The sequence below is a fragment of the Pinus tabuliformis genome, chromosome 5_2 (genome assembly GCF_031772625.1).
Source record: "Pinus tabuliformis cultivar Carrire ecotype Pingquan chromosome 5_2, CPIR1, whole genome shotgun sequence".
NCBI classification, from domain to species: Eukaryota; Viridiplantae; Streptophyta; class Pinopsida; order Pinales; family Pinaceae; genus Pinus; species Pinus tabuliformis.
This window is the reverse complement of record NC_142306.1, coordinates 335,772,737-335,796,339: the sequence shown is the minus strand read 5'-3', so window position 1 is coordinate 335,796,339 and position 23,603 is coordinate 335,772,737. Positions and strand designations below refer to the sequence as shown.

The window sequence follows — 23,603 nt, the reverse complement described above, 5'->3', positions numbered from 1 at the left end:
ATTTGGCATGACTGAATGCAATCCTCTCACTACTCCAATGGAACAAAACTTAAAGTTCACATCCATTGAAGGAAAAGAATGTGAGGATGCAACAAAGTATAGACAGCTTGTAGGAAGTCTCAACTACCTAACTACTACCAGACCAGACATTTCGTTTGCTGTTGGAATCCTCTCCAGATTTATGCAAAAGCCTTGTGAGGGACATTGGTCTGCTGCAAAAAGGGTTCTAAAATACTTTAAGGGAACTCAAGACTTTGGAATCAAGTATACACAGGTGGGCAACTTCAGCTTGATTGGATACTCTGATTCAGACTTCGATGGAGACAAAGAAAGTGGGGTTTCTACTTCAGGTTATGCTACGAGTCTTGGATCAGGAGCTGTCTCCTGGAGATCACGCAAACAATCAATTCCAATAGATTCCACAACAGAGGCAGAATATGTGGCAACAATTGAGGCAACAAAAGAAATTTTGTGGCTCAGGAAAATTCTTAAATATTTGCAGGTAAAACAAATACAATCGACTCCACTCATGATTGAAAATACCTCTGCAATAAAGTTGGCCAAGAACCCAAAGTTCCATGATCGAACAAAGCACATCAATACTAAATATCATCTGATTCGACATCATGTTGAGGCCAAAACAATCCATCTCCGCCATTGTTCCACTAATGAGAAAATTGCAGACATCTTCACCAAAGCACTTGGAAGAGAAAAGCTTGAAAGATTCAGAACGATGCTTGGACTCACCAACATCCCTTCAGATTAAGGGGGGGAATGTTGACACCTAATCAGAGGGATTGGGTGTACAGCTGTAATTAATGTAAATAAATAATAGAGAAGATAGAGAGTCATTGGGAGATGAACCGAATAGTCACTCCCTCTTGTATATAATAATGAACAACCTAAATGAATAATATGAGTTCTGATTTGAGGAGTTACCTCCTGGTCTGACAATGTGGTTTGAATGATTCCCCAGATTTCCACTCCATTCAATTATTATATCACACTGTTGATAATATCGGCGATATATCGGCGATATTCGGAAATATCGCGATATTTTCGACAAAACGATATATCGCCGAGAAAATATCGCGATATTTTCAAAATATCGGCAAATATCGGAAAATATCGGCAAAATATCGCGATATTTTGAAAATATCGGCAAAATATCGGCTATATTTTAAAATTTGAAAAAATTATTTTTTATGCTTGCCAATATTTGCCGATATTTTGCCGATATGTTCGCCGATATTGCCGATAAGATATTTTCTGGACCCTCGCCGATATTTTGCCGATACCGATATTTTCAACACTGTTATATCATTTGTCACCTACCTCTTAAAGGATGTACTATGGACATGCCACCCCCTTTAGAGGTTGAAACCACCTAATAGGGTCCTTGGTTAGCCCCCTTTTGAGCTTGGAGACACTTGTACATGGTGAAGCCCACTATGGAAGGGCATGCCACCATGAAGTGCCCCATTGATCCCATGGTTTGTAAGCATTATTGCTTGATTATTCTAATGATTTGTTGTATTGGAGGGAAAGGGGATGCATTGGATCTTATGCAGGATTGCAGGTGGGCCTTCATTTAGGGATTTGTCTCCCTATACAGGGTCCTAGCCCTCCAGAGGGCCACATTGACACTTGTAGGGTGAGCGTTGAGAGCCATCAGCCTCCACTATAACAGATATTACTTCATGGATCCCCAACAACGTTCATTGATTGCTCGTGTTCCACCTTTTGGATGAGGATGATGCACCTGGTCCACCATGCCCAATCGACTCCACAGTTGCACCATACACTTGGCAGATGTTCCAAGATGCCTCTCATTGCAAAGGGAGGGCTTATGTCATTACTCCATCCCTTACAGATGGTCTATAGACATATTTGATCCATTTGGAGACTCATGAGGATGTCTTTGTGCCCCCACACCCACTTGTGAGCACCATAGGTTCTTGATTGGATAACAAGGACCCAACCCCTTGTGCACTATGTTTGGAGCAATGTTGCAGGAAACGTCCCCCCTCGGATCTAACCCCCGAAGCACGGTCCGTATGGATGCATCCAGGAAGCGCCTCCCGAAACGCGTTTCACATTGATAATGACACTTCCTAGAAATTCCAGAAGCGTCCCTCCGAAATGCGTTTCAGAATCTCCGAAGCATGTTTCGTACGACGCTTTGGCCGTACGAAGCGCAGTGCTTCGGAGGTCAAATCATACGGTTCCCGTATGATTCTGTACGCGCTTCGGAAAAGTGTGACGCACGGCCTAAAAAAATCTGTTTTTTTTTTAATTTTTGTTGAGTTTGCTTGTTGGAGGTGGGTCCACCTTGGGTTAGGGTGAGGAATGAAGGGAATAAAGCCCCCATTCATCCCTCATTTACTCACTTTGAGTTTATGAGAGTTGGAGAAGAGGAGAGGAGTGGAGAAGAGAAGAGAAGAGAGGAGAAGAGAGGAGAGCTTGGAGGAGTGAAGGAGGAGGAGCTTGGAGCAGGAGCTTGGAGGACTTCATCTACAAGAACTAAAGAGGTAAGTGCAAACCCCGAACTCACTTATTTTTTTTTTTTTTAATTTTTAATTTTTCTCCTCCCTCTCCTACTCTTTCCCATTGTTTCTACTTGCTACTTTACTTGCAGGTTGTCCACCATCTATATCCATATTCCAAGATGGTGTTCTTTTGGCTTCCATGTATCATATTTATTCTACTTTTGGTTTTAATGGTGGCAAGGAGGAGTAGGAATAGAAGGGAAGAAGCATAAGAGGACAGTGGTCCCAATATGAGTGACCCAATGTATGATGAGGAGGAAGGGTTTGAAGAGGAAGGGGATGATGTTGAACCTGAAGGGGAAACTGAAACACTAGAGGGGAAAGCTGCATTAACACCCTTGTGGAACTATGTGACTAAACTTGAAGGGGGAAAGGGTGGTGGAAGCTACAAAATTTTGTGCCGTCATGGTTGTCATGAAGGAAAAAAACTCATTCTGAATCAAGTGCAACCTCTAGATTTGATAGCTCATCTCCTCATGGTACTTTTGGAAGTTCTGGAGGTAGAAGAACAATAGGGGATTTCCTTAATGTTGCTGGGAGGGATGATGTGGATGGAAAGATAGTCCATTTTCTTTGTGCTTGTGGTGTACCATTCAATGTGCTACGCTCTCCCTATTGGCATGAAATGGTAAAGGCCATCAATGAAGCCCCAAAAGGATACAAGGCCCCCAACTATGAGAAAACTAGAATAATGTTATTAGAAAGAGAAAAATCTAAGGTTCAAAGAGCTTTGACACATTTTACAAATGAGTGGGTAGATTCTGGGTTATCCATTGTATCAGATGGGTGGACAAATATTAGAAACCAACATTTGATAAATGTTCTTGGTGTTTCTTCTAGTGGTGCAATATTTATTACATGTCATGACTCCTCCATCAGTGCATCTGCACAAAACATTGTAGATCTCCTATTGCAATCAATCAGAGATGTTGGTCCGAATAATGTGGTTCAAGTGATCACAGATAATGCAGCAAATTGTAAGGCAACAGGAAAAATTATTGAGCATGCTCATCCACACATCTTTTGGTCTGGGTGCCTGGTTCACACATTGAACCTTTTGATGCATGATATTGTGAAGCATAAAGAATGTGGGTGGATTACTGAGCTTTACAGGAGAGGGAAGTAACTCATTAAATTCATCACAGGGCATACAAGGGTAAACTACTTCTATGGCACTTACTCCAAGTTGCAGTTGCTTAAACTTGCAAAGACAAGATTTGCCAGTTATTACCTCACCTTTAGGCGGCTAGTGAAGGTGAGACAAGCTTTAACTAATTTGGTGTGTGCTGAAACATGGGATGAAATTAACACTGACAGAGATGGTGCTAATGCAGCCAAGGACACTATTCTTGACATGTACTTTTGGTCACAGGTTAAATATGTTTTGCAATTCACCAAACCAATTTATTACATGATCAAGTTTGGAGATTCAAATCGACCAATAATTGGGGAGGTGTATGAGAAAATGGATAGCATGTTGGGGCAGATTAAAGACATTGTTGAGCCTAGAGATATCACCTTGTACAATTATATTCGTGCAGAGGTGGAAAACCGATGGGAAATGCTAAATGTTCCATTGCATGCATTAGCATATGTTTTGACACCTAAATACTATCATCCATCATGGCTTTCAACACCAGCACCTGGGGGGGTGGCGGTGGGGAAGCAGGGGAAAACCACACCAAGATCAAGCGGTTCACAAAAGAAATATGACTGCATTTAGTAAATTAATCCCTGATGAGGAGGAGGCTGCGATGGTACGGAGACAGTTGAGAAACTATACGCTTAACACTGGTCCATTTGGGAGCATGCATGCAATTAGAGATCGAGAGACTTTTTCTTCTCTGGAGTGGTGGAACATGCATGGAGGGGCTACTCCACTTCTACAAACTTTGGCATTGCGGGTGCTATCACAGGTGGTAAACACTTGTTCTGCAGAGAGGTGTTGGAGCTCTTATTCTTTCATCCACAGTGTTAAAAGGAGCAGGTTGAGTTTAGGCTGGGCAAAGAGCTTGGTTTATGTTCATTACAACTTGCGATTGTTGTCCCATTACTGTGAAGATGCAAAGACTAATAAAGGCCTGTTGATTTGGGACAAGAATCGAGAGGAGCCCAATTTGGAGGATGGTGTGTTGCGATTAGAGCAATTAGACGATGCTCTTATCCAGGTATGTTCATTCTAGTATGAATTTTCCTTACAAAGCATTTCTCTAATTCATGTTTTTTATTTTTTTGTTAACTAGTGTTTTTTTTTTGCATGAATTTTTTGAGCGATTCCAGGAGGATGATGATCGTGTTGAGATGCCACCCCCATCTGGTCCCTTGGTTCCTAGGTTCCATGGTTCAACACCAATAGCAGGGGGTTCGTCTTCATCAGTTTCAGTGCCACTGCCACAACTTCCACAGGCAACATCTTCTTCATTGCCACCACGTGGAGGCCCGCCGCCATGTTCTCTTCGTGGTGGAAGGAGGAGAGATTAGTAGATATATTCACAATTTACTACTTTTGTCATAGATTAATCATTAGACTTGTAGGCTTGTGAATTTGAACCTTTTTTGTCTTGGCGGTGACCAAGTGACATATTTTGTAAACATTATTATTTGAATTTTGGACATGACAAATGTTGACAGTTGCTCACTTGCTAGATAAATCATAATATGCTCTATGTTTTATGTTTTATAATATGCTTAAATGTTTTATGTTTTATAATATGCTTAAAAATTTGATGTATGTTTGTAATTGCTAGAATATAGATGGTTGATGTACATACTAGTAACTACAATGGAATCATGGATGCCATATCTATCTTGATTTATGCAAAAATATGCATGTTTTCATGTCTTCTACAACTAATTTGGTATTTGGGATGTTTGTTTTGAGTATAAATGCAATATATATATATATATATATATATATATATATATATATATATATAGCAGACGCTTCCGTAGACGCTTCGCTTTCTAGATTTTTGGAAAATGACGCTTTCGCGTCCCCGCTTCCAAAAAACATCCCCATTTCGTCCCTTCTTCGTGCAACATTGGTTTGGAGTCCATTTCTTCATTATGGCACCCCTTGGACTTCATCAGGCCTCCTCAAAGGCCCAACGACTCACTTTGTTGATCATTCAACCCTCTTGAGAGGCTTATCTTTACATTATTGAGCTATTTGGTGGGCTTGTCACCAAAAGTTTTGTTATTATGCACATTATTTTATTTGAGGGGCTAAATTAGGCCTAATTAGCTAAATCAAATTCATTAGGAAGTGTATAAATACAAGTGTGATGAATCATTTTGATCATCATCACTTGGATTGGATCATTCTCTCTTGTGAGATTTTCGCTATTCTTTTTGGAGGACGAAATTGGATGAATGGATGAATTTTGATGTTTGGATCTCTTCATTTTTGTCTTGGAGCTTCACTATTGGCATATAATGATGATTGGATATACTCTTTCTTACATGTAAGTACTCTTTTAATGCTATTTTGTTACTTTCTTATGTCACATGCATGTTGTTGGGGTTTTTGCTATATTAGGCTAAATTTACTGCTTTTCTTATGCGAAATTGTGGAAATTTGTCTTTTTATAGCGTTGCATCATGTCACGGGCCATGTATGAATGAGTGAAAGTTCCTAAAGATATTTTGTCAAAATTTAATCTTTATAAGTCGTGATATATTGCATATCGAAGTGTAAATACCTTGAAGCAATTGTACCATGCCCTAATTGCCATGCGAAATTATTCTAGAGGCCTCCTTGACTAAGTGAATTCATTCCAAGCATTGAAACATCCTTGACTCCATTTCTCCCAAAGGATTAGGCATTGATCCTCCATAGGTGATAACCTAAAAGCATATTTTTCTCACCCTTCTCTCTTTCTTTCTAGGCCTAGCCTCCATAGGTGACCCAGGGCAGCACATTTCTCACAACTCACCCAGGAAAAAATTCAATCTCTTTCCCTTTACTGCACTGTTGTGTCTTCTAGGAGCCCTCCAAATTTGAGGCAATTCCGACAATGGGATCTTGAGACATTCCAAGCCCTCGCTTTGAGATCAATTCTTGCCCTTGGTTTCCCTTGGCTAGTGACCTCATAGGGATCATTGCATCGAAATCACTGAAAATTTCTCCTCTGATCCCCTTCTCCCCCAAAATTGGGTCAAGCTCACCCCAGATTGATCAACTCCACCCACTTGACCTAACTTTGGGTCCACTTGACCTAACTTTGGGTGCACTTGGTCCTGTGTGGTCACACAAGTTTTGGGAGATAATTTTACGAAGACCATTTGGAAACCAAGTTTTCACAAGGGTTTCTAGGAGTAGGTTCCTCCTTGATAAGTCTCATTCCCAAACCCTAACCCTTGAAACTCCCTTGGCCCTTCTTAGACAACCTTACAATTTTCTTCTCAAGCAAGCAAACCATACAATTGAGTCTCTCTTGTGAATAGGCCTATGGAATCACTCATCTTCGCTTCACTGGTTCATCTTTCTAGTGATTCCCTTTTACTACCAGGTCTCCTCCCATCCGCGAAAGTCTGTAAAGAGTAGAGAGCCTTAGCTGAGGTGACAGTGGGTTGTTGCTCCATCGTTTCCCTTGACCTAGTAGTTGTCCCTTTAGGATCCTCTCCTAGGACCCCTACTAGTCTGAGTGGTAACATGTCCTTTATGAAAATGATCTCTTTCTGACAGGTGCAGACCCTCTCATTTATCAATGCAAGAGGGAGTTGGCTTCCGAGTTCGAGATGAAGGGCTTGGGTCTGATGCACTACTTCCTAGGCCTTGAGGTTTGGCAAAATCCAAGTGAGATTTTCCTTTATCAAGGAAAATACATTGTGAAGCTGCTTGAGAGATGTGGGATGGTGGATTGCAAGTCTGTGTCTACTCCGATGGAACAACTTCAAGAAGCTATGTGGAAGTTCTGTTGGTCCCGAATTGGCAAACCCTTTTGAATATAGGCAACTTGTGGGGGCCCTGATGTTCTTAGTAAAATCCTATCCGTACATATGCTTAGCTGTGAATACTTTGAGTCAATTTATGGTCAAGCCTCATCACATACATTGATTATTGCTAAGAATCCCTTGCGATATCTTCATGGCACAATCAACTATGGACTAAGATACACTGCCGAGAATTTGAGGCTACATGGATACACTGATGCTAACTAGGCTAGTAGTGTGGTGGATCGTAAAAGCACGTCTGGATGTTGCTTCTCATTGGGGTTTGCTTCAATTTCTTAGATGAGTAGGAAGTAGAAATTGGTTGCTCTAAGCACCGCCAAGGCCAAATACATTGCAGCTCGTATGGCCTGTTGTGAGGTTGTTTGGTTGAGGAAGCTCTTTAGTGAGCTATTTGAGCACGTGCTGGATACCGCCGTGATCTTTTGTGGCAACTAGAGTGGGATTTGCCTTTCACAGAATCTCGTGTTCCACGACTGCTCCAGGCACATTGATATCAGGAACCACTTTATTCGGGATATGGTACAATGGGAAGCAATAAGGCTCCAACACATCAGGATTGACGAGCAAGTTGCAGACATCCTCACGAAACCCTTAGGAAAGGTCAAATTCTTAGCCTTCCGAGAGAGACTTGGAGTCGTGGAAAGACCCTGCCATGAGGGTTTCGCTTGAGTTGGACATTGAGCTCTATGAGCTCCTGGGTGCTTGGGGTATTTCTTGGAGCTATGAGCGACCATAGTGTGAGTGGTTCACCTTCCCCTGTGGTACCCCATGATGGTTGACATGTGTATAGGGTGAGTGGTTCACCTTCCCCTACAAGACACGTGTGTAGGGTGAGTCATTCACCTTCCCCTAAGATTGACATATGCATAGGATGAGTGGTTCACCTTCTCCTATGGCATATGAATAGGATGAGTGGTTCACCTTCTCTTATTGATGCCCAAGCGTACATCCTCTCATCTGGCTAATGAGTTGGGAAAAGTGGATAGGGACCATATCACTATAGATGGACGCATTGTGTACTGCCGTACTCCCTATGTCTAGGATGCATGGTGTTTAACAACTTGATCTGGGATCGAGTCTGGTTGAGGTTCTACCTCTGGACTGACTTTGTCAGTGGAGAGTGGTAAGGTCTTCTGACTCACTCTCGATCGATCCTTCTTCATTATCTATATCAATGTTTAGTAGAGCAGAGATGAGATACAAAGATGGTATATGATGTCAATATGGCATGATGATTGATGATAATAGATGGATTGGCAAGCGGAATTCTCCCTAGTTGAGAGGGAGTGTTAAAATTGGGAACTAGGGCAAAATTACACTTTAGACAACTCATTTGATGGAGATGATGATTGCATTGAATTCCTTTTATCGAGAGGACCAAAATTGATCTAAAGATCATCAAATTTGGACAAGCGGAAACGTGTTTTTGAATTTATGCCTACACGTGTAAATTGTCAAGGTCGGATACATGCCTACATCATCATGTAGGCTCATGAAGTCCAAGAGACATGTCACTTCACCCTCAATGACTTGTATAAATATAAGTGACTTCTCAGCTGATTTGGCATTATCATCACTCACAAATTCTTCTCTCCTTCTCTCATTGGTTCATACAATTATTGGGCATATTCTTTCTTTCACACGTGTGGCAAGGAGGATGAATTTCAGACAGAATTACAGGGCCGAAAATTTCAGTCTTTCCTGTAGTTTGACCAGCATTGACTTTGAATTTCCAGGCAGATTTTGAGTTCGATCTTTTGGGTAGTTTTTTGTTTGGGAAGGCTGCACTCTTTGGCACAGAAACCAAGGTGATTTGAGTACTTTGACTGCAGAGATAACTTGCAGGTTGACCACATACTTTAGGACAGAGTTTGACCAAGTTTGGCCGCTGACTTTGGGACTGTTTTGGGCTGACTTTGACCTCCTGTTCAGGCCGAGTTTGAATAGGTATGACCAAGCTGCCTTAAGGACATTTTGCTGCTACTTTGACTAGTGTTGACCTTGTGATTAGGGCTGAATTTGACTGCAGATTTGACAGGGCTGTTTTGACTGCAGATTTGGCAAGTCAACTTTGACTTTTGTACTTTCTCTCTCCTCTGAACATTTGATATAATAATAAGAAGAATTTTGATCAAAGGGTTTTCTTCACATTGGGGTTTTTCCCTAGCATCTGCCAAATCTAGTGTTCTCTTGTCTTGGCTTGTCTTCTGCATTTTGTTATTTCATGTTCTATCTACAATTACTGTCAATGTGATTGCAACCTCACTCTTTCCTTCAAGCTAGGAGGGAGGCCAATCTCTTTCCTTGAAAGACTATAGCATGTTTTCAAGCAGTGTACAATATTCATTTACCATTGTAACTAGATGGGATTTTTAGATTTTAAGGCAAATTTCAAAGAAGATGACTTGTTGATCATGTGGAGTTGAAATATTCAAATGATGAGCATGTTGACCCAATTTTGAACATGTAGTTAGATCTACTCTACATCATCATATCAATAGGATGATCATTGATGAGACTCAATTTTGTATTTACAAATTATGTTTGTTGTATAAAGAATGATGCATCATGATTTCAATCTTTAGATTTACAAATTATCTAATGATTTCAGTACTAATGTTGTGATTCATGAATAGTTTTAATTTTTAACTTTGAATATGCGTTTTTGAAATTAAAAAAATTATAGTATTTTTTGTATGTGGCGTTTCCCCACCATATCCGGATCCTATCTTTTCAAAAATCTTGTGGATTCGTAACTGTTTCAATTTCTTGGTAACTTCGGTCTGAGAAACTTTTCAAATCTGTAGCACTTGTAGGAAAGGGTCAATTCTTGAGGACTTTGAAAATTTTAGGTTTAACATGTACTCCAGAATTAGTTATGCAATAAAGTTTATAACTTGACTGGAGTTATTGTCAAAGATTGTTGACCACTTGAACATGCTGCATATGATTTTACCAAGTTATGGATAAAGATTGTGATATCATCCAGTTACATCACTACAATTTTTTTAAGATATCATGCGAATATATAAGATGATTAGTTGCATAAAGTGGCTGGAGCATTTGTAAGCCCAAAGGGAATGACTAACTAGTTGTAGAGCCCAAGTCCAGAAATGCCCAAGAAATATGGGTGTATGTAATGTAAATATACACACATCTGCCAATGTGCTCGAAAGCTTATTCCCTCCACCAAATTGTTCAACAAAAAACTTTTTCCTAACATGTAATAATCATATATATAGAATGCACAGGTGAAACCTTTACAATATATATGAGCCACAACATTTTAACCTAGAGAGCGGGCATTAACATCTTTTATCCAAGACTAGCGATCCCCAAATTCAAATCTTGGGAATCTTTTAATTGTTGAGAATTTGGTGGAGTATGAGTTGCATATTGTGGGCCAAATTCCAGAATGTCTGGAAGAGATCTATGTTTGATGATATAGATGTTTAGGGCCTGAATATCACATCATTTGAGAGAAGTCAGTACTATGGTGTGTCACGTGTGTGTATATGTAGATAGACATATAAATAAGGATGAATCTATCCATGTATGTGTCCATCCATATGAAATTTTAGGCACACTGAAAGTGTATCATGTGCCACAGGAAGACTCGTAATTCCACATCATTTGAGAGAAGTTGATACTATAGTGTCACGCATGTGTATATGTAGATAGATATACAAGTAAGGATGAATCTATCCATATCAATGTTGCATGAAGCGGGGACAAAACGGGGACGTTTTTTGGAAGCGGGGATGCGGAAGCATCATTTTCCAAAAATCTAGGAAGCGAAGCGTTTGCTATATATATATATATATATATATATTTTTTTTTTGCATTTATATTCAAAACAAACATCCCAAATACCAATTTAGTTGTAGAAGACATGAAAACATGCATATTTTTGCATAAATCAAGATAGATATGGCATCCATGATTCCATTGTAGTTACTAGTATGTAGTATGTACATCAATGATTAATTATTTGAGCATCAACCATCTATATTCTAGCAATTACAAACATACATCAAATTTTTAAGCATATTATAAAAACATAAAACATTTAAGCATATTATAAAACATAAAACATAGAGCATATTATGATTTATCTAGCAAGTGAGCAACTGTCAACTTTTGTCATGTCCAAAATTCAAATAATAATGTTTACAAAATAGGTCACTTGGTCACCGCCAAGCCAAAAAGGTTCAAATTCACAAGCCTACAAGTCTAATGATTAATCTATGACAAAAGTAGTAAATTGTGAATATATCTATTAATCTCTCCTCCTTCCACCACGAAGAGAGCGTGGCAGCGGGCCTCCACGTGGTGGCAATGAAGAAGATGGTGCCCGTGGAAGTTGTGACACTGAAACTGATGAAGATGAAACCCTGCTGTTGGTGTTGAACCATGGAACCTAGGAACCAAGGGACCAGATGGGGGTGGCATCTCAACACGATCATCATCATCCTGGAATCGCTAAAAAAATTCATACAAAAAAAAAACATGGAGGAAGCTCGCGATCCGTACGCTTCGTACTCCGAAACTTGATGCTTTGTACGGCCGAAGTGCCGTCCGAAACGCGTTTCGAAAAACCGAAACGCGTTTCAGGCACACACTTCCTGAAATTTCCAGGAAGTGTGTTTATCAGCCCGAAACGCGTTTCGGACAGCGCTTTCCCCACGCATCCGTACAGATCGCGGATCGGGGTTTTGATCCGGGGGGGGACGTTTCTTGCAACACTGAACCATATATGTGTCCATCCATCTGTAATTTGAAGCATACTGAAAGTGTATAATGTGCCATGGGAAGACTTGTAATCCCAAAAAGTGTGAGCAGTATAGGCCCATAGACTGTCTTACAACATCAGATATATGTGTAAATCTGTTTACCCTTTCACTAATCTTTTGAAAATTGCAATTTTTTAAATTGGCATTTCGTAATTTCAGGGTAGGATATCAAAATTGCACGTTTATTTACTATTTCAATCACTCTTGACCCATGGGTAAGTTGGAAACAAATGCATTTGACTTGTGAATGTCCATTTATTTGCAAGATGTGGTGTATATAATCATAGTTAAGTCCACTAGCACCACTTGCAAAGACCATGCTCTTAATTCTCTTAGGAAACAAATTTTGTGTCCTCGTGCATAAGTTTTTTATCTTGGCAATCAAATGTTCACTTCTGGATTGCTATCTATGGTGAAATAAAGAGCACTTGAAAGTGAAGGCTTTGGCGAGAGATTATGCAGATATCAATAATTACCAGAATTCTGCATATGATCAAGTTGAAGGGACCATGGTGTTATTTTTCTCTGTGCTGGATGACCTATAATTTGCAAATGCCATGTCTCTCCCCGGCCCATATGAGATTGAGACAACATAGTTTCACAAAGATTCAGAACATTCACTACCTGGTTGTTGCTTAGACAGAACTGCATTATCTCGGATAAAAAGCACATTTTGCATTTTCTCAAGGGCTATAAGTTATAAAAGATTCAATGCAGGAAAAAATCATCCACCTTTGCACTGAGGTTGTCAAATTCCTCATGTATTTCTATTCTTATCATGTATGCCCTGCAACTATTATTCTTATAGGTGCGATATCTCAAACGTGACCTTGCACAAGTCTCTCTGCCACTTAATATTTGTAAATTTAATTATTTATCATAATCCGTTGCTTGTTTTTATGATAAACACTTTCTAGCTACTAGCTATGTTATTCAGGTCGAGAACTCTAATATGTTAGTAAGTCATGGCTACATTTGTATTTTACATGTTTATTGCAATGACGTATGATGCACATTTCCTTATTGATGACTGTGAATGAAGAGGCTGTCTTTATATGACAGTTGGCATATTTAATTAGAGAAGGAAACTCTTGACAAAATTTTTCCTAACAAAATTCTTGTTCATGTGAAGGAATTTTGAACTCGTCGCAGTAGGAAGAGACGCATTATTCACTGCAGCAACAATTTTGTCATGAAATTAATTTAAATTCATATTTTATAACTTTGTGACAGCTGGATGTGAATCCTGGATTTTGTATATACTTTCTGAAATGCTTACAAAGTTGAAAACGTCCATGCCCCATGTTTATTCTACGGTGACATGGTTATGATGCATTTATTTGTTTCAATGAAACAATTCAATTAACATTGTGGGAAAATGCCTTTCGTAAACTGTGATCTTTGTTACTGTCTCCTCAAAATGTGGATTGGTTTTAACATTTTACTTTTTCATTACAAAAATTTCCATGAGAATAATTTTACTGGTTTGTTTTTTAATCTCAAGAGTGTGGGGAATCATTGACAAAATATATATATTATGATTTATCTTTATCTTTGTTTCAACGTATTTCTTTGTCATGCCTACAGTCATCTTTTCTTGAACTGGTATGAGTTGAAGGCGATGTTCATATAGTTAAAAGTTTGAACATCTAAAGGACATTTAGTCAGAAGTTTCATTTTTTTTATTGATTTATTTTACTTTCGACTGGTATGAGTTGAAGGCGATGTACATATAGTAAAAAGTTTCAACAACTAAAGGACCTTTAGTCAGAAGTTTCATTTTTTTATTGATTTATTTTACTTTCTTCTTTTTATATATTTAAATTCTAAGATATTTTTCAGAAGGATTCTAATCCTTTCTGGTGTTTTTGACGATCAATCCATCTAGTTAAGTGTTACAAACTGTTATGGTCTTTCTGATATTGAATTTATTTGCCCAGCATATAGTGCTACGATAGTTTAATGAAAACATACCTCAATAAGGGACAGCCCAGCATATTGTGCTTCGATAGTTTAATGAAAACATACCTCAATAAGGGACATGGTCATTAAAAGTATAACAATGCTTGCATCTTAAACATTAATATTTGTATGATTGATACATTTCTTCCATGTTCAATTCATCTTAGAGGTAATCCATATTAATAACTGTGTATTTTATATTAAACTTAGAGGCCTTGTTTTGCTACATTTTCTAAAATATTATATGCACATTTCAAAAGCCACATGTTCAACTGAATTTTTCTATGAAAAATATGTCCAATAATTGTTTTCGTAATATGATTTTAGAGTTATCTATTGCTTCTTCTTGAATTTATCAACCATGTAGTACCCCAGTTTTAATCATTCGTTTGCGTGATGAAATGCTGCAGAGCCGAGCAATGTAATAGTATTTGAATGTTGTTAATAAAAATATATCACTGGTTGCAGATAGGCAAGGAGAAAAGTTATAGTGTGCTATGATTCTATGAGGGGTGGCCGAAGAGGCTATACCAAAATTGTAATATTTTATTAAATTCATATTCAAATTAATTGGGAAAGGTAGTTACATGAGTTTCTTGAGGAAGCCACATAGCATATTGTGAATATTCAAATATTAACCACATTTTTGATGGTTAGGGGATACCTCATTCTATCCTTTCTCATTCATTCTTAAGTTTCTCTTCTTGGAGGAAGGAGGAGATCTCTATAGTAGAGAGTCTTTCTAGTTGGTTGTATGAAAGCACTAGTTATTTTCAAGCAATTTGAAAATGCCCAAGTGCATGGATTCATTGGCATTTTGAGGAAATTGTCAATAGTTGAGAATATCTGGAGCACATAACAATGAGATTCCTAACTAGACTATATACTAAAGCCATATAGAGAAATGGAATAGTCCAAGGGGCTACATTGCAAAGAAGGGGATTCCTTACTTTGCATTGTATAGGCTGAAGGGGAACGATAGTTGGTAAGTTGAGATCGTTGTGTGGATGATTGAGTAGACTATATTAGCATGACAACTTGGTTGTGTGTGAAATTAGAGTTGGCCTAGGCATTCTTGTGGATTCATAGCTTCAAGGCAAGGGTGACTTTCCATTGAGAGATTTGGGATAGTAGAGTTTATGGTTTGGTGGAATGTCCAATGCCTGTGGCCATTTAGTGCGGTGATTTGAAGCTCATGGGTGGAAGGATTAGAACAGTACCTGATATTCTACACATCTCAGGATTAGCCAAAATTTTGATTTCCATAAGAAAGATGAGCAATGCAAGTGTAAAAACAATGTTTGAAAAGGATACCTACAAGATGGTTCGAGGAGCAATCGTATTGTTGAGGGAAGTTCAAGTTGAAACTCTATATAAGTTGTTGGGAAGCACTGTTAGTGATGGGTGCAACAATTCAATTCCTAAGAGTGGAGCAGAAGAAGGAAACACTTTCACAAATTATGGAGAAAACATTATTAAAGATTGAAACATATTGGAGAGAAGGGCATTCGAGTACTACACAACAATGGTATGGTAGAAGATATGCTTGTTTTCTCTCTGGAATTTGATTTTTGTGAACATTGTTTCTATGGGAAGTAGAATTGAGTAAGATTCTCCTCTAATTCTGCGAAGTTAGAGGGAATATTACAATTGGTGCACAATTATGTGTTTGGGCTTGTATTGGTTACATCAATGGGAAATTCTATGCACTATATCTCATTTATAGATGAATTCTCAATGAATATTTGGATCCATTTCCTTAAGAAGATATCTAAAGTCTTTGACAAGTTAAAAGAGTTTAAGGCTCTTGTTGAAAATTAGTAGGAGAAGAAACTTAAGGTGTAGAGGACAAATATAGGTGGAGAATTTCGTGGGAATAAATTCGAATAATTTTGTAAGAAGTGTGGTATAACAAGGTTGAAGACTACTCCATACAAAACTCAATAGAATGAAGTTGCAGAAAGAATGAATGAGGCATTGACGGAGAAAGCACGAGGCATGCTTAGTGGTGTCTAGTTAGAAAATAATTTTGGGCATAGGTGGCGGATATTGTGTTATCTAGTATTGGATGACCAGGCTATGAGGTATGGATTGATAAGAAATCTTCTCTTAAACATCTTAGGATCTTTGGTTGTGATGCTTATGTACATGTTCCAAAGGAGAATATGCGTAGCTAGATAAGAAAGCTAAAGGGTGTATCTTTATTGAATATAAAGATGGTATAAAAGTTTGTATTCTTTGGAACCTAGAAACTAAAAATATTTTTTGTAGTCGAGATGTGGTATTTAGAGAAGTCAAAGATGTTGTCGAACATGAAGTTGTACCAAGGGAGAAGGAACCAAAAAAGATAAATTTGAAATGAAGGATGATGAATTAGACTCTACAAAAGAACTTGAATTAGAAGAAGAACCACATACTTTGATATTGAGGAGATTAGTTCATGGAAGAAGACAGAGAAATGTATACTCCACCTTTCATTCATGAGCATTGGATGAAAAGACTATGAGGTATGGGTTGGTAATAAACCTTTTCTTAAACATGTTAGGGTATTTTGTTGTGATGCTTATGTACACGTTCCAAAGGAGAATATGAATAAGCTAGATAAGAAAGCTAAAAGGTGTATCTTTATTGAATATAATGATGATCTAATAGTTTGTAAGCTTTGGAACCTAGAAATTAAGAAGATTTTGTATAATCGAGATGTGGTATTTAGAGAAGTCAAAGATGTTGTCAAACTTGAAGTGTACTAAGGGAGAAGGAACCAAAAAAGATAGACTTTCAAATGAAGGATGATGAATCACGCTATATTGGAACAAGAATTAGAAGAAGAACCACGTACTCCTATATTGAGGAGATCGGTTTAAGAAAGAAGACAACTAGAAAGGTATACTCCACCTTCTGTTCATGAACATTGGATGACAAGATTATGAGGTATGGATTGGTAAGAAACGTTCTCTTAAACATCTTAGGGTATTTGGTTGTGATGCTTATGTACACATTCCAAAGGAGAATATGAGTAAGCTAGATAAGAAAGCTAAAAGGTGTATCTTTATTGAATATAAAGATGGTCTAAAAGTTTGTAAGCTTTGGAACCTAAAAACTAAGAAGATTTTGTATAGTTGAGATGTGGTATTTAGAGAAGTAATTGATGTTGTCAAACATGAAGTACCAAGGGAGAAGGAACACAAAAAGTTTGAAATGAAGGATGATGAATCAGACTCTATAGAAGAACATGAATCACATACTCCAATATAGATAAGATTAGTTCGGGAAAGAAGGCAACTAGAAAGGTATACTCCACCTTCCATTCAAATTTTGTTTCATTTATCACTGATGATTATTCTAAAATTGTTAGGAAGGTAGTGGATTCAAAGGACAACAGACTCTAGAAAAAGGCCATTGTTGAAGAAATAGTGGCCTTAGACAAGAATGAGACTTGGGATCTAGTGGAGTTTCCAACTGAAAGAAAGCCCATTAGCAACAATTGGGTGCTTGAAAAGAAGTTGAATGCATAATGCATAATGGAGAAATACAAAGCTTGATTGGTAGAAAAGGGTTATTCCCAGGTAGAGAGAATAAACTTTGATGATATATTTTCTCTTGTCATCAAGTTAACTTCTATTAGATTCATTTTATTTGTTGATGTTGCTTTTGATTTTGAAGTAGAACAAATTGATGTGAAGACAATATTCCTACATGGGGATCAAGAAGAACAAATCAACATGAAGTAGACAAAAGGCTTTGTTGTGAAAGGAAAGATAGAGCTAGTATGTAGGCTAAAAATGTCCATGTATTGGGTTAAAACAATCACCAAGGATGTGGTATAAAAAATTGATACTTATATAAAGGACTCAACTTCACAAGGAGCAAAGTAGATCACTGTATATATTTCAAACCAGTTGGTGATTGCGTTATTTATTTGGTCTTGTATATGGATGATATGTTGCTAATTGGAAATGACAAGGAAATCATCAAGGAAGTGAAAACTCAATTTTCCTCTAAATTTAACGTGAAGGATCTTGGTGCTGCAAATTTAGTATTGGGCATGGGAATTAGAAGATATTGGGAAAATAAGGAACTCTGGTTAAGTAAGAAGAAGTATGCGTAGACAATATTACAAAAGTTTAATGTGCAAGAATCTAAACTAGTAAGGTTATCTGCAGATTAGCGTTCCAAGACACATGAAGATGAAAAGAACATGTCCTATGTTTCATATGCCAATGTGGTTGGAAACTTGATGTATGCAATGGTATGTACTAGACTAGACATTACACATGCAGCGAGAGCATTGAGTAGGTATGTCAAAACTAGGGAGGGATCATTAGACATGGGTAAAAAGGGTTTTCAGGTATTTGCGTGGCACTATTGGATATGGATTGTGCTACAAAGGTGGACCAATAGAGTGTGGGACATACATGGCTTTGTTCATGTAGACTATGCGAAAGATTTGGATCACTTAAGATCTACAGGTGGGTATGTGTTTAACCTATTTCGAGGAGCAATTAGTTGGATAAGAAAAATACAATCTGTAGTGGCACTCTCAACTACAGAAGTTGAATACATGGAAAATAATAATGCAAGCAAGGAAGCAATATGGTTACAAAGATTGTGTTCAAGTATTGGGTTGGTACACCAAGTTATAAAGATAGATTGTGACAGTTAGAGTGCAATATTCCTAGCAAAGAATCTAGCTTATCATTCAAAGACAACATATTGATGTTAAGTATCACTTTTTGAGAGATATGATCGACAAGGTGGTGTTGTTGGAAAAGGTGGACACTTTGAAGAATGTTGCATGCTCATTAACATAATTTGTGAGCATTGAGAAGTTCTCTTGTTGTAGAGAAACACTAGGCATTAATGTTCTCCTATGACCCCTTGTGTGTAAAGAAAACAAGTGGGAGAATGTTGACTGTGTTATATTCTTTGCATGACCATCTCCATGTGTTGTAAAAATACGTGATGCGTAGTAGGTGGTTATGGGGGGGGGGGGGGGGGACAACCCCCCTGCATGGGGGTTATAGCTTCAATCAAGGAACTACAATTATATTTTGATACATGGTAAATGGATTGGTAGTTCATGGGTGTCATGAAATATATATTGTATTGAAACACTGTACGAAAGAATATATATTGAAAAAAACTTCTAGGATTTCATGGAATTTCGGTTTCCATGATAAAATTTCCATGTTAATGTGTGGGTTTGTGATTGCAACTTTTCTATTTTTAATTAAGATCCATTTGCAACAACTATTTATTTAGGGTTAAAACCTACATGTTAGACATGGTGAATGATCATGTTTTAACCAATGAAGGCAAATATCTTATGGTCAATTAGACACCAAGGGCCATACAATAGAGCTCTAACAAATATAATTGATCAATAAACTCGCTGATGGACAAAGGGACCTCTCAAAACCTAACCCTTAGTGGATGTCAATTTTGTAACACTTAGATAGCAAAGGTGCAAGCGATAGTTATGGTAACCCACATATAATAGTCCCTACTAGTGCAAGTACCCTCATGAAGGTGCCCACCCTTAAAGGGAGCTCAAATATGGATTGTATGTCTACCTTAGGCACCATAAGTACTTCCCATTGACAATCAATCATCTGTTGAACTAGGTTGTCATTGATGTCAATATGGCAATATTCTGGATACTAGAGGATGACATGAAGCCAAGGGGATGCAAAGCAGATTCATGAAGAGACAGGAGCAAAGGCCATCAGGATAGCCGGCGGAAACAGACATATATGCAAGGAGGTGGTCTTTGAAAGACACTGCCAAGCCAAGAGGAGTAGATGGAGACGAGAGGAGCAGACAGAGCCACCAAGCCATCAGAGAGCCATGTCAAAGCAAGAGGAACGCTGCCTGTAAAACAGGCATATCGGAGCAAATGGAGCAAATGGACCGAGAGGAGCAGATGGAGCAAGAGGAGCCAAGAGGAGCAATATATATAGAGCCATCGGTATATGCCAAAGAGGAGGTGCACACAGAGCCATCGGAGAAGCGACAGGAGCAAGAGGAGCCATCAGAGGAGCTATCGAAGCCATACTTATAGACCATACATATATGCCAAAGAAGAGGAGCAATGGAGCAGATAGAGTTAGCGGAGCTACAGGAGCAAACAGAGCAAATGGAACAGAGCATATATATATGCCATATCGAAGGAGTGTCAGAGCAGAGGAGCCATATCGAAGACAATACTTCATATATATATAGTTGTGTTTAAAGCCAAACTTTCATCAAAGCGGGAGAATACATAGGAGCCGTTTGATCTGCCAGATCAACGGTCTAGAAGAAATCGCAGAGGAGCAGAGAATCCTTATCGCATCAGCGAAAGTCCCTTGGAGTCGTCGGAACTGTTCAAGGTGCAAGCTCCGAAATCCGGAGCCGAAACTCTTATCAAGCAAAATAGAAAGCATATCGGGTCCGCGGAGGACTTGTATCATTTCGGAGGTAGCGATCAGCGAAATCGCCGAAGGACCCGGAGCCGAAACTCTTATCAAGCAAAATAGAAAGCATATCGGGTCCGCGGAGGACTTGTATCATTTCGGAGGTAGCGATCAGCGAAATCGCCGAAGGACCCGGAGCCGAAACTCTTATCAAGCAAAATAGAAAGCATATCGGGTCCGCGGAGGACTTGTATCATTTCGGAGGAAGCGATATGTGACATCGCCGATAATTGGAGCCGAAATATTATAAAACAGAACCTAAAGGAGCGTCGGGTCCGCAGACCCTTTGTATTACAAAACTGCCGATGCGAACCTGCCGAAAAGCCGGACCCGAAATCATTAAGAAGCAGAGTATAGAGGGCCGTCGGGTCCGCAGAACTATCGCATCGCAAGAGGCCGCGAAAACCCCGACATCCCGGACCCGAAGTCATTTTAGGAAGGGATGTAATCGGCATATCGGGTCTGCAAGGGCGTCGGAGGTTGGAGTTAAGAGTTTATTGAGACCGCCGAAATCCGGACCCGCCGATAATTATAAAGGCAGGCGGATAAGATTTGAAATCCGCGAATGTTCATATTGAGTGGAATTACATGGGTTTCCCGTGTATTAAAATATATGTGACCGCGGGGTTTTATAGTGTTGGCCATATATTTGTATATGTGCATTTCCGTGGGGCTTTAAAGCTTAGCTCGATAGTTAACACGCGGTTGGGCGGTGGCTTCCGATGCGTGATTAAAAGCGCCGATAAAAAGGTGGCTCTGATTCTAAGTAAGTCCAAGGTTTATAGAAGACACATTGCCTAAGGAAAGCTTTCGATAGACATAAAAGCGGTGATAAAAGGGTGGCTCCGATTCTTAAGTGTGGAGGCGAAAATACTGTGAGGAACAGTCCCGATAGTGTGGGAGACCAAATCATGGCGATTATGATTATGATAAGGATGTGGCTGTCCGTTAAAAAATGCCATCCCTGTGTATGCCCACAATCATTGGCAAAGCAGCGCTGTTACAAGTTTTTGAACTTGTGTTCTCTACGGATGACTCGATCCTTGCTCATTGATTCAACGTGTCCTGTGAAAACGAATGGACAGAGGAAGCTACAACGACAAACAAGCCAACAAGTGAGGAAGCTGAAGCAGGCGAGAAGGAAGCCGAAGAGCCAGCAAGAAAGAGGAAACGAATGGACAAAGACAGGTATGCATAAAACAGTAAACAAAGGACTACATGGTGGGATGGTTATTGAAAACAAACCAGAATATGAGGTAGCAGAAGCAGCAGAGGTGGTGGAGCATTGTTTGAATTTGCTAGTGAACACTGTTGCGGCTGTTGAACACTGTTGGAGCTGCTGTGGGGGTGAAGAACCAGAGTGTGAGGTAGTAAAAGCAGCGGAGGCTGTAGAGGCTGCAGAAGCAGCGGAGGTTATAGAGGCAGCAGTAGCAGAAAAGGCTATTGGAGACTATGCGTGGGCAGTGTGCAGAGCTGTGAAGACTCATCCATAAGAAGACATGGTTGTCATTGATACTGTAGTTTGGAGACTACAGTGAAGCTGTAAATAGACAGAACTCAGCAGAGAAGAGTTCTGAGAGCAGAAGGATTGGAGTCCTTGGGGTTGGAGCCTTAAAAGTGAGAAGGATGGGAGTTCTTGAGGCTGGTGCCTCAGAAGTGAGATTGGATTGGAGTCCTTGGGGTTAGTGCCTCAAAAGCAGGAAGGATTGAAGTCCTTGGGAGTTGGTGCTCTTAAGTCCAAGATTGGTGTCTTGGGAAAATAGAGTTGGTGCTCTGGAGGTTGGAGCCTCACCAAAGTCCAAGTTGGAGCTTGGCAACCGATTGTTACCATCTATATATTGTATTTATTTTACTGCACAATTATATTAATAAAAGCATTTATTCTTGCTGTTCATATTGTGTTCTGAATATATATGTTTTAACTGGTAAAACAATAGTGGGAAAAAGAAATACTGATTCACCCCCCCCTCAGTATTTCCAACAATTGGTATCAGAGCAGGTTCCTTCATTCAAAGCTTAACAGCTTGAAGGTTGACTCTTAGAACACAAATGGCGAGATCAAGGAAGAAAGTCTCCAATCCTCCTAAGGATGTGTCTCCCTCTACTACTAAAATAGAAGACAATGAATTTGAGGAGGCTCCAAGGCTCAATGGGAACTTTAATATATGGGAAGTAAGAATGAGGAATTTCTTACAGACTCAAGGCTTTGAAATCTGGAAATCTGTGATTGATGATAGCAGTATGGATGAAAAATCCAAGGAGTACAATGCAAAAGCAGTAAAGGTAATCTTGAATGGGCTACCTGATTCTGTAAAGAATAATCTAGGAAAATGTTCATTAGCAAAGGGTATATGGGACAAACTTCATGACCTTCACTCAAAAGGAGCATTGACCATGAACATCAATCAAGAAGATAATGGAAATCTAGAAGGAAATCCAGAACCCATCATAGAAGCTGAAAATAAGAATGATGACATCAAGACTGTAGCAGACCAAAAAGATGAAGAGAATGAAAAAGACTTCGTAGAAGAACTCCTTGCTCAACTTATGACTGTCATGGAAGAGAATAATAATTTGAAAAAAGAAAATGAGGCACTTAAGAAGATAGCTCCAGTTGGTGACCAAGATCAAACAAGGAAGAAAGTTGATCTCATCAAGCTTCAAGTACAAGAAAGGGATGAAGAGCTTGCCAAGCTTAAGAAGGAATATCATAAAGCAAAGAAGCGGGAAGATACCTTGTCAAGTCAACTTGAACTAAGGCACAAGAGCGTGAACAAACTTGAAGAAGAGATTGGTCAGTACAAGGTAGAGGTCTCCTCCCTTAAGTCTCAATTACAAGAAGCCAGGAAACAGGCACAAGGAGCTGAGAAGAGAATGGAGTGCAGTCA

General features: G+C 39.0%; 1 protein-coding gene across 1 annotated transcript in view; it reads left to right on the top strand.

Moving 5' to 3' along the window:
• Positions 1-13,849, top strand: part of LOC149158852 (negative regulator of systemic acquired resistance SNI1-like) — a 269,207-nt gene extending 255,358 nt beyond the window's left edge. The window contains 1 exon segment of the mRNA XM_089436334.1: positions 13,431-13,849. Within this exon segment, the coding sequence (XP_089292460.1) occupies positions 13,431-13,494 (64 nt within the window). The 3' untranslated portion in view covers positions 13,495-13,849.
• Positions 13,850-23,603: the final 9,754 nt, after the last annotated feature.